Raw genomic sequence first — 11939 nt, 5'->3', positions numbered from 1 at the left:
CTAATGAGCAAGTCTGTCAGTTTCTTTGTTCAGTTAGAGAAGGTTAAGTTCAGTTGATGGATGTTGTACATGTATGGGTGTGTGCTTGCAATAAAATGTATGTTCCAAACTACTGTGTTGAATCTGGAACTTCCTGTTGAAGACAACACACGGTGCTAGGAGTGAACTACATTGTGTGAAGGATCTCTGCAGTTGCTTTTAAACCACCACTTTCACCCTCTCAGCGTTCCTTCCTTCTCGTTTCCATACCACAGTCACAGCTGATGTGCAACCTGTCTTCTCTTTTACTCACCCCTGCATTGACTTTGTGCAAACCCAGAGCACTACAAATCCTCCACTGGGAATTGTTGTTGTTGTCATTTATTGAATTTATGTTGTTGTTGTTTAGTCATTTAGTTGTGTCCGACTCTTCGTGACCCCATGAACCAGAGCACGCCAGGCACTCCTGTCTTCCACTGCCTCCCACAGTTTGGTCAAACTCATGTTGGTAGCTTCAAGAACACTGTCCAACCATCTTGTCCTCTGTCGTCCCCTTCTCCTTGTGCCCTCCATCTTTCCCAACACCAGGGTCTTTTCCAGGGAGTCTTTTCTTCTCATGAGGTGGCCAAAGTATTGGAGCCTCAGCTTCAGGATCTTTCCTTCCATCAAGCACTCAGGGCTGATTTCCTTCAGAATGGAGAGGTTTGATCTTCTTGCAGTCCACGGGACTGCAATTTATTGAATTTATATATCACCCTATATCCGGAGGTCTCAGGGCGGTTCACAAAAAGGAGTTGTGTTTATAAGCTCCTCACACACATCTTGGAGCAGATTTAAGGAGGGTATGGGGTGAGTGCTAAAAGGAAGAGTGTTGAGAAAGTTCCATTGTACAAGCATAAATCCTTGTACTGGCCAGATGGTTACTTAGCACTATATTTTATACAAGTCCCAGCTTCTAATCTAGTTCTCTTGGCTGGTCACCCCACTAAAAACAGAGCACTCTGCCTTTTGCATATCCTCATTAAAAGCAGTCATGCATTAAAAAAAGTGTTTGCCAAAGCTATAGCAATGGAGGTGGCTGGTTATATCTCTCATGGTAGAGGTATAGGTAATACAGAACTGTAGAGTCACCACAAGAAAATCTGGGGGTCACACTGGCTTTTACCTACACAGGCCCTATTCAGGTGGGTCGTCCCCATGTGGATAGTGGAAGTGTGCTGGATCTCTACATAGCATCAAAGGGGAAGGAGAGGAAGACAAGACCAAAAGTTCACACAAAGCCAAGGCTCATGAAAACAAAATCCAAAATCAACGGTTCAGCAATACCTTTATTTTGGCAAATGAAATGCTACAAAAATGTGAACGCTTTCAAGTTATCAGAACTCTTCATTGGGCAAGATATTACACAAATAAAACCTTTACATTGGAAGCTTTTAGGGCTAAGCAGCAAATTGCTAGCACCAGGTAGCCAGAATAAACTGAGAGACACTGAGGAGAAAGGTGACCCAGTGTGACTATGGGCAATGACTTGTATTAGGGAGGTTAACATAAATAATTGTGTTTTATTTCTTTTGTATAGGTAATAACCAAAGACATCTCTTTAATATGAAGGAATAGCTAAAAGAACCCACCTAAATGGCTGTTGAATTGATTGCTGGCTGCTAGTTACTCCCTTCAAATTATGCACAATTACCAGTAGTTGACATGGTAGGGGGATGAAAAAAACAGTTTCATGGCCTGTCAGAATTAATGAGGAGAGCCAGGAGTTTCAAGGTCCCATGGAGGATATTTTAATGTTTTGCTAGTGTGTGCCAAAATACGAAAGGCCAGCCCAGATCATACGTAAGATAAAGGGAAATTAAATATGAATAAGAAAGTACAGTATATTTCTCTCAATCATACACAACAGATCACCTTGTTTGGCAAAGATGAAGGATATGACTCTTATGATGCTAAACAAATATTTCTAACATATAATGGATCTGCAGTACTGGTAAAATCTATTTTCATATTTCTGAATCCTAGCTCTCTATCTTATTGAAGAAGAAAATAACAAAATGAGTGGTTATTTGAAGAGGGGGGAAATAGTGGTGTGAGATCGTCACATTAAACTTCACACATACCTGAGTTAGAAGGTAAAATGGAAACACACAAATACAGAAAATGTACTGGGTGAAGAATTCAGCATATTGAGAAACTGGGGGGGGGGGACAAGTTCCAAGTCTTATGTGAAGATGTGAATTTGGGCTACGGGAGGTGGTCAGGCTGTATGATGCCTGAGTCCCTTTTAATTCCTGGGGTCCTAGATTCAGCAAAGGTTAAAATCTAATGGAGGATTCAATTGTTGAAGCAGCCAGGCCTGCTTCTTGGTGGGCCTAAGCATGGTTGTAAGTATAACAGAATAATAATAATAATAATAATAATAATAATAATAATAATAATAATAATAATTTATTTATACCCTGCCCTCCCCAGCCAAAACCGGGCTCTGGGCGGCTAACAACCAATAATAAAAACAAGTTGATTAAAATACAATTTAAAAGATTAAGATACAACATTAAAAAATTAGGATGCAGCCTCTTCACGGGAGGAGAAAGGAAAAAGAAAGAGGGGGAGGGAATCAAACTAATTCTAAGCCAAAGGCCAGGTGGAACAACTCTGTCTTACAGGCCCTGCGGAAAGAAATCAGATCCCACAGGGCCCTGGTCTCATGAGACAGAGCATTCCACCAGGCCGGAGCCAGTGTTGAAAAGGCCCTGGCTCTGGTTGAGGCTAATCTAACTTCCCGGGACCTCTAGGGTGTTGCTATTTATGGACCTTAAGGTCCTCCGTGGGGCATACCAGGAGAGGCGGTCCCGTAGGTACAAGGGAAGGAAGTGGCTTTGTGCCAGAGGGCAAATGGGTGGGTCTCCTCTCCCTCATCTGGCTGGAAGTGGGAAAGACAAAAGTGTGTGTGTGTGTGAGAGAGAGAGAGAGAGAGAGAGAGAGAGAGAGAGAGAGAAAGAGATAGGAGTGCACTGGGCTAGAAGCAGATAGAAACCAAAGAATGAAAGCCATGCTTGATCTCTGCTTGAATCCAAGACTAGGACTATGGGAAGAACAAACCTTCTGGGGTGTTAATGCTGTGAGCCCATCCATCGCGAGAAGCGGTTTAGTCATGCTGGCTACAAGACCCGGAGAGCTGTCTGTAGACAAACACTGGCTACCTTGGTCTGGAAGCAAGATGAGTGCCATGCCCCATAGTCACTTTTGACTGGACTTAACTGTCCAGGGGTCCTTTACCTTTACTTTTTATCTAGGTCTTTAGCATGGCAAAGGGATGGTGATGAAAACAACAGCACCTTGTCACTATGACCCCGTTGCCATGCTTGAGGCCAAGGAGAATGAATACATAGCCATGGTACAAGACTCTGCACATGCTTGGAGGAAATTTGTGGAATCCATTCTGTATGGAACAAATTGCTCTGGAATGGTGTGTGTGTGAGAGAGAGAGGGGGGAGGGTGTGCACTTTGAATTGTGTACAAAGGACAAAAGGTAACAAATACAGACACAGGAGCTTTGATGCAATGTATAATAATAAATAATAATGGAAAAAAACACAGTGCTTATGATTTGTAAGGGCAAGATATTTATGCTTCAGAAGGAATCAGCAATTGCAACATATGTATTATATAAACAAGTGTTTGCATTTGAAGACACTGCATGCTCCACATAACATTCCAGCTCTGCTCTTTATAATTGAAGGAATTATTTCCTGGATTCCAAATGCTTATTATGTAATTAACAGTATCACCACTCTAGGCTGCAATAGGCTGTTGCAGTTCTTAAGCCACTTACTCTGAACAATCCCATTGACCTCAATTACATTATTCTGGGCTTCAAGTTTTGATATTTGACCCAAGCATTATTTTTAATATTTTCTTGATTATTTACTGTGCTACCTGCATTTGTTAGGAGAAACATATATTAATTTCATTATATGGGACTATAGATTTTTAGCCACATGCAAACTTAAATACTGTATATATATATATTCTGGGAGTTTTTACACCTAGAGCAGCAAAACATAAACTTTCCCATTGAACCTTATATAAATCTAGGGGCAGTAGGGAGGAAATCAGTGCTGTTATTATCATAGCATATATTTCTTCATACAGAGTCAACATGAGATCACTTGCCAGGCATTATAGTGAACGAAGTAATTTGTTTTGATGAGTTGTTCCTCTATAGTTGACGTTATTTGTGCATACTGTACTATAAATGTTAAATTGTGGTAGAAGTAACATGTTGTAGTGTAGAGAACTGTGACATGTTATCTTTCCAGTCATTATTACCCATAAAATAACTCAAGAGCAAAAGCAGCATTCGTTTTCTAACTTTGCCTCAAAGCCAGCAAAAAGCTTTTTTTTTGTGTCCAACAGCATGGGTCCAAGTGATGCAAAAATATGCATGGTGGTAGTTTGCGTTGGGCCACCACTGTGTGTGAGGTTAGGAAAACTTTTATCAGGCAAAATACAAAGATAGTTGTACGGGGGCAGAGGGAGGATAGGTGATGACCCAGGTAGGTGACGTATAAAGACCGTGTGTGTGTGTGTGTGTGTGTGTGTGTGTGTGTGGCTTGGTCTTGTATGGGGGAAGGGCATTTGGCAAAAGGGTAGGCAGGGGTAACAAGCAGAGTGAGCAGGGGCAGCAGCCCTCAGTGAAACTGACAAATGTATAAAATTATCATGAAGATGCCCTAGCTGTAAAGCATATTAGTATCAGCATATTTATGCTACAAACTTAAATTGCCTTAATCATCACTCCAGCGGAATTCTCAGACCCCTCAATGAACCACAGCTCCCAGAATTTGGGGTGTGTGTGTGAGAGGTGGGGGGGAGGAGCCATGTAAGTTAAAACAGTTGTTAAAGTGATCTAAGGCTCTTCAGCCTACTCCCTCTTTTACCACACAGAAGAACTATTATGATGATATATGGGATTAGGATCACACACACAGAGAGACGCAGCACTCACAACTATTGCCCTAGTTACCTGTGCTGTGATGTCAGTGTCATGCTGCTGTGACTGTGAGGTGACGTCATGTTTTGCGACATTTGTTGGCACAGTAGTCGTCCAGCATAATTTGAAGCCCTTAAGTGTTGTCTTAGTAAGCTTTAAGTGTGGCTTGTAAAAGTGTTATCACTGCAAGAACAATTTATTATTATTATAATACATTGTAAATCAGTGTTTATCAGAAGGGAGCAGCCATACTCATGCAAAGCATCTGGAGAACTTCTGAACCGCCTTTGAATAGAGCCGAAAATAACAAGGTATATAATATATATAGTACCTTATCTTGCCACAACATTTTTGTCTAAGCACCAGTATAACCCTTGAACTCAGCACAGCTCTGGGAAAGGAGCTTGTTAACTAGTTCTATTCTCTATCAAGCTCAAAAGGAAAGCAGACTTTCTGATCAAAGGATATTTGCGCCTTCTGCTCTTGGAGTTGTCTTTGTTAGCTAATTGCTTCTGCACTGGAGTGCTTGAGCTCTTGTATCTAAGGTGCAAATCATTTGTCTTATTAGAAGCAGCTATTACTTCACGTGTTAAAATGCGTTACTGTGCCAAACCCTCACATAGCCTGGCAAGAAGACAGCTTAACCAAGTAATCAGGGGTTCCGCAAAAGTGCATGATGGTAAGGAGCCAGATTTAGGGTGATAATGTTTGAAAAACATGTCATCATAAACCAGTCTAACAGAAGAGCAAACTTTCATTTCAGGCAAGCCAGTAATACAGCCAGTGTTGGGGGTATTTGTTTAGGCAACTGTATGTTGCAAGATTTATGTCGTTTGGCAACTCTCTTACTTGTAGCAGCTACATGAACTTCAAACATCTACATAGGAAATAAAACAAAGACTGAAAAGCTCTATAGTAGATAAACAGCATAATGCAAGTTGAAGTTTATATTGAAAATTGTAATAATTTTGGCTCACTAAGCTTGCTAGGCTACTTAATTGTGACAACTTAATCTTAAATTACACTCAAAGCAGACTCTTATTGGTTTGTTGTAAATGTCTGAATGCTGCGAACCATGCTTCTTGGCCTAACTAGGCATCAGATTGTTTTGCAGTGCAATGTGTAAGCAGTAGGCTGGGTTAATAACTATAGAATTCAGCCTAGGTATGAGAGCACAATTCTTGCCTATTTTTTTTAAGCACCTCTGTGCCCCTATTTTGTTTTCCAGATTCTCAGAAGAGAGCATCCATTGCCTTAAAAAGGCAAGCTACAAATTCTTCCTTGATATGTTGCAGAGGAATTACACTGAGAATGAATCAAACAGTAGAATTAGGACTTAAGAAGAATGTTGGTATAAGCCGCTGTATACTGTCAGAACATTTGTCTATCTCGAGCTCAGTATTGCCTAAATTGGAACAACTTCTGGGAGCCACTTCCTGTCTTATTACGTTCAGACATGGTGGTGAGACCCCTGCAGTGATTCTAGCAATAGGTAGAGCAAACTGAACTGAGTCTGGGGTGGTGTACAGTAGAGCAGTGAATTCACCACCAGCTCCTGCTGGCTAGGGCAGAAGGTGAAGTGACAATAACCCCCCCCCTTTATTTTGTTCCAGGCTGATGCAGCAGAAGGGCCCACATTGGACCCTTCATCAGGAAATGGACCACCATTGACTTCAGTGGATGCTGTTTCAACAGCCCTTACACTGACTGGCAGCCACACGAGGGAGCTTCCATAGCAGCTTGGCTCCTCTGCATCCTAACCCCTTACACTTAGCATCATGGATGTGTGTGTGTGTGTGTGTGTGTGTGTGTGTGTGTGTTAGTATTATGGCTGTGGCTGTACCAGCACTTCATTTTGTTTTACTTTTTTGTTAGTCTGCCCCTCCTTAATGCTGTTTATTTCATTGCATACTTTTTTATTGTAAATCACATTGAGGCTATTTTTAGAAGTAGCAGATGTGTTATAAATAGCAGGACAGGAATTGTCTGCAAGAGCCTCATCCTGCTATGCCAAGTGACCCTGCAAGTGACACTGGTGTGCAAATGGTCCATCCTGCTGCTGCTTGACATAGTAAGCTGGGCACATACTTGGACTGCTAAGCGCTTGGGACTTCATGGCAGCCTCCACAGTCACATCCCCAGAGCTATGCCCCTGCTAAGAATATGAACATATAGAATATAACATTATGGCTGCAATAACAAGTCATTTCTCCCATACTCTCTCTCTCTCTTCCCTCGAACATCCAGCCCAAGTCTCAAGAGTTTGCTCAATATTTTGTGACATTTTGGTTGGCCGTAATTAAGAGATTTGGATTTTTCCCGAAATAAAAGTGGCATGCTAATGTAACCTAGCTCTTCTTTGGTTATTTGGTGGGTTTATGTCTAGAAGCGGAAGAAAAAAGGCATATATTTGGCATGCAACATACTAGCACATAGTTGGGCAAAAGATTACTGCAATGCAGGGGATTGGACTAGATGACACTTATGGTCACTTTCAACTCTACAATTCCGTGATCCAGTGATTCTATGATTCCTACAGTACAGGATATCACAATCTCTGTTGTGAAGTAAGTGGCAGTATTTCATCTCTGCCCATCACTACATTATTTCTTGCGAGAGGATCTGCTGATGGGCAGCTGCCAACCTACCAAGAGATGCAAGTGTGAGTAAGCACTCAAGTTTCAATTTATAAGGTTCCAAGAGGGCAGGCCTTCTTGGGATATCAACCTGTACATCAAGGGTGTTTACCATGTACTGTATTTCTTTTTAAATTGTTCTTTGACATGTTCAAGGATCTATGCACACATTATCTCAGTAATTCCCACAACCATGTAAAGCAGGTGTGGACAACTTTTTTTTCCTGCTGAGGAACATTCTCTGTCCCCTCCCCCTGTGTGTGTGTGTGGGGGGAGGAATCTGCCAGAGGCCACATGCTGACAGTGGGTGGAGCTGAAACTGATGACAAATGTGTTCTGGATAACTAATCCGGAAAAAAGACCAATCATTCTGAAACTATATAAAAATAAAGTGAGGCTTTTAAAAAGCCAGGGAAAGACTCATAAATGAAATTGAGTGGAGTCACATGTAGCCCCTAGATCACAGGTTTTCCCTTTTAAGTTAAAAGGGTGGTGGTGGTCACTGGTTGTCTTAATAGTACAGAGATGGCACACACTGAGGCTGAAAAACAGGAATATACCAAAGGCACAGCCCCCGTATCATGGGAGTAGCCAGGATTTTTCATAGGGGGGCAGGCCTCTTGTTGGGGGTAGGAAGAACCACACTTAGCTATGTCTTTTTATTGATTTGGGGGAGAGCAACTGCCCCCCTACCACCCCTTGGCTACACCCATGCCCCATACACGTCTATTCAGAAATAAGTCCCACTGAATTCAATAAAACTTACTCCCAGGTAAATAAATGAGTATATGATTGCAGCCCTAATGAGTTTGAGGCAAGGGATGATAGCCAAACTAGGGAATTGCTGTTTCACAGATCATTTGCTCACCCACCTTGCTACGTCGCCCCCTCGGCATCTGCAAAAAACACACCCCACAAAAACAAACACCTCCCCGTCATGGCCCTCTCTTAGCCTAACCTACCTCAAAGGAATATAAAAGATAAAAAGGAAAATAGTATATATAAGAGATAAATGGAACCAAAGCAGCACATTGCTTTGATTTCGCCCGTGCTCCTCCGGATGGCAGGGATTTTCTTCCAGCTGATTGCACAACGCCTGCCAGGCTTAGGGCAAGGAAGATGCCACTCATCATGAATCACCCAAGTTCTGCACCTGCTGAACATCTACTTGTTGCACAGCTGCGGAAAGTCTCGGCCGTCTTGCGCGAGTAAGGGACGAGCAGTCGCCGCTGCCCCCGGGGCTCCTTGGGTAGCTGTTGGCAGCGGCGAGGCGGAGGGAGCAGGGGCCTTCCCCGAGGAGCCCTCCTCCGGAGTGGGCGGGGCCAAGGCGAGCTCTCGGGGACTTGAGCGGAGGCCGCGGGGGAAGGAGAGCGAGCGAGAGACGCGTCGCGCTCGCTGCCTGGCTCTGCATCCCGCCCGCCCCCTCCGCCTCCGCGCGCGCCTCTGCGATGTCTTCTCCTTCCTCGCCCAAGGCGGAGAGGAAGCCGTGGAGCTTGGGGCGCCTGTCCGTCACGTCCAGGAAAGGCAGCATGAAACCCTCGGCTCTGGAGCTGGCCGAGAATGCCGCCAACGCGCACTACGCGCCTTACTCGCTCTCCGCGCCCGCGGGGGGGACGACGCCCGGCGGCACCGGCTGCGCGACTCAGCAGCGCGCGCGGTACGTCGAGGGGCCCGAAGCCACCGTGGCCATGAGCGGCGGAGGCGGCGACTACCCTCGCCCTCCGGTCAGCTTCGACCCGCGCGTCTCCATCTACAGCGTCCGCAGACCTCTGCTGAGCCGCAGCCACATCCAAGGCAGGGTCTACAACTTCCTGGAGAGACCCACCGGCTGGAAGTGCTTCGTCTATCACTTCACTGTGTGAGTCCCAACGGCTTTTTGCTGAGCTAAAGTTAGAAGCGGACCCCCCCCCCCCATAAGGACCCCCCTTCTTCCCCGAGGAGCCCGACGGCGGCTCCCGGGATCAAGGAGCGGGGAGGGCGGGCGGGTGGGCAGGCAGGCTTCTCGTCGCTTTCTGTCAAGAAAAGGCGGGAAAAGGGCCTCGGGGAGCCCGGCGCACGCTCGCCAAGGGCGCGCGGCTCGCTCGACACCCGCCGGAGCCCCGCCCACCGGAGATTGGCAGCCCTCGCGCGACGCGTGTTTACCCGGCGGACTTTTCCGACCGAAGTTGACCTAGTAAGGATGCTGAGGGTGGCAGCCCGACCTACTAGGTCAGCATCCTCCTGCGGGAGTGAGGCAGCTGTTGTTGAAGCCGCACGCCTCCTTTGCCCCCCAACCAGCCTTCCTCCTGGAGCCATAGAGGGGAAAAAGGTTGCAGCTTTTGGGACTTTTGAGTTTAGAGGAAAAGGGGAATAAGAGGGGGCTTGAGAGAAGTTTCTAAAATTACGCCTGGCGGAGAAAGTGAGTAGAGAAAGGGTTTTCTCCCTCTTTTCTAACACCAGAAGTCTCGGACAATCTGATGAAGCCGAATGTAGGAAGATCCAGGGCAGATAAAAGAAACCTTTTCACACAGTGCATTAGTTAAACTGTGGAACTCCCTCCCACAGGACACAGTGATCGCCACAGACTTGGATGGCTTTAAAAGAGCATCGGACAACGGAGGAGAGGGCTGTCGATGGTGACTAGCTGTGATGGCTATGCTCTGCCCTCACAGTTGGAGGCAGTAATGCTTTTAAATACCGTTTGCTGGACACCACAGGAGGGCAAGAGTGCTCTTGTGGTCAGGTTTCCAGTTGGCCACTGTGAGAACAGGATGCAGGGCTGGATTATTTATTTGATTGATTTCTATACCACCCTCCACCTGATGATCACAGGGCGACTTACTATCTAAAAACACAAAAATGCATAACAATAACCCAGCCTCCACAATATGGCCCCATCCAAGAGCACATGTTTTTATGTCCTATATACCTTACGCTTTAGCAGAGCAGCTCTTAGGGAAACTCTCACAGTGTCTCATCAGATATTCAACAGACCAAGCCTTGGCATACTTTATTGGAAGTAAGTTGCATTGTGTTCCATGAAGTTTGCTGCCAGGAAAGTATTCTGAGCATTGCAGCCTAATTGCAGGCGCTGTCTGCCTGTAACATTTAATTGCCTAGATTCATGCATAACGTTTGCTACAGATAAATCCTTTCCTTTAAGCACATAAGGTACTCCCTTACAGGTGCGTGTGCAGATAAGTTATTTCCAGGATGAATGTCAATAGATGCTAGGTTGTTGGCGGGTGGTGGTGGAGAGAGACAGCTCAAGAAGATGGCAATTGTAGATATCCTTTACTCTGGCTAGGTACCTGTTCTGCATGGTGGGGCGCACCACTGTGGCTTCTCTGTGCTAAAGGTCCATGCAGATACACTCTCTATTTGATGAGCTGTGCTTTAACTTCTCTCTCTGTGTTCCATTCATTCCTAATGCATTGAGCAAAACAAGGCATTGTATGCTGAGAACTTCTTACGCTGGTTACAAGTACCAGAGTTCATAAAGTGTTGTTCATGAGATAATTATTTAAACTAGCCATCTGTCAGCATAATTCGATTCATTATTCAGAACTCTGACAACACATTGTGTGTGTGCACGCACACAAATGCAGACGTTTGTGAAATGAAACAGTGACAAATGTGTGAACCCCCCTCTTTGCTACTGCCCAGGGAAAAGCAGCTTTGGGAAGGGAGCTTTTTAGGGTGGAGAAGCAGCCAAGGAGGTTTGTTAGACTCATCACAGAGTTGTAGAGTTGAAAGGTACCACGAGGATCATCTAGTCCAAACTGTCACAATGCAGGAATCTTTTTGCCCAGCATGACTGAGATTAAGTCTCCTGCTCTGCCAATTGAGCTATGTTGAAACTTTTCTGCACTGGTCATTCTTCTACTCTAGATTGTACCTCTCCCCATCACTTATCTCCCCTTGAGCTTCCAAAATGCACATTTGGAAAGGCAAAAATAAGTTTGGAAACCTGCAAAATAGGAGGGGGATTTGGAGTGGAGTGATTAACACTTTCCTTACTCACCATTTATCCACTCCAAATCCTCCTCCTACATTTCAGGTTTCCAAATTTTTGTTGCTTACAGGTTGTCTTATGATTTGCTAGGAGTGAAAGTGTTGAGCACATTTAGTTTCATAGGCATGCTGTGAAAGGGCATTATTCTTGATACAGTGGTACCTCGGGTTACATACGCTTCAGGTTACAGACTCTGCTAACCCAGAAATAGTGCTTCAGGTTAAGAACTTTGCTTCAGGATAAGAACAAAAACCGTGCTCCGGCTAAAGTGGTGCTTCAGGTTAAGAACAGTTTCAGGTTAAGAACGGACCTCCAGAACAAATTAAGTACT

General features: G+C 44.8%; 1 protein-coding gene across 7 annotated transcripts in view; it reads left to right on the top strand.

Moving 5' to 3' along the window:
* Positions 1–2947: 2947 nt before the first annotated feature.
* Positions 2948–11939, top strand: part of KCNQ1 (potassium voltage-gated channel subfamily Q member 1) — a 286139-nt gene continuing 277147 nt past the window's right edge. For 4 of the 7 annotated variants that reach the window (XM_081205289.1, XM_081205288.1, XM_081205284.1 and 1 more), the window contains exons 1-2: positions 2948–5289; positions 6207–9472. In XM_081205289.1, coding sequence (XP_081061415.1) covers positions 9063–9472 — 410 coding nt within the window. In that variant the 5' untranslated portion in view covers positions 2948–5289; positions 6207–9062. The remainder of the gene's footprint in view (positions 5290–6206; positions 9473–11939) is intronic. The other 3 variants (XM_081205286.1, XM_081205285.1, XM_081205287.1) reach the window with 3 other exon arrangements.

The sequence above is a fragment of the Podarcis bocagei genome, assembly GCF_964188305.1.
Source record: "Podarcis bocagei genome assembly, chromosome: 1".
Classification (NCBI taxonomy): Eukaryota; Metazoa; Chordata; class Lepidosauria; order Squamata; family Lacertidae; genus Podarcis; species Podarcis bocagei.
Note: the sequence above shows the minus strand (reverse complement) of the source record. Positions and strands in the feature narration are given on the sequence as shown.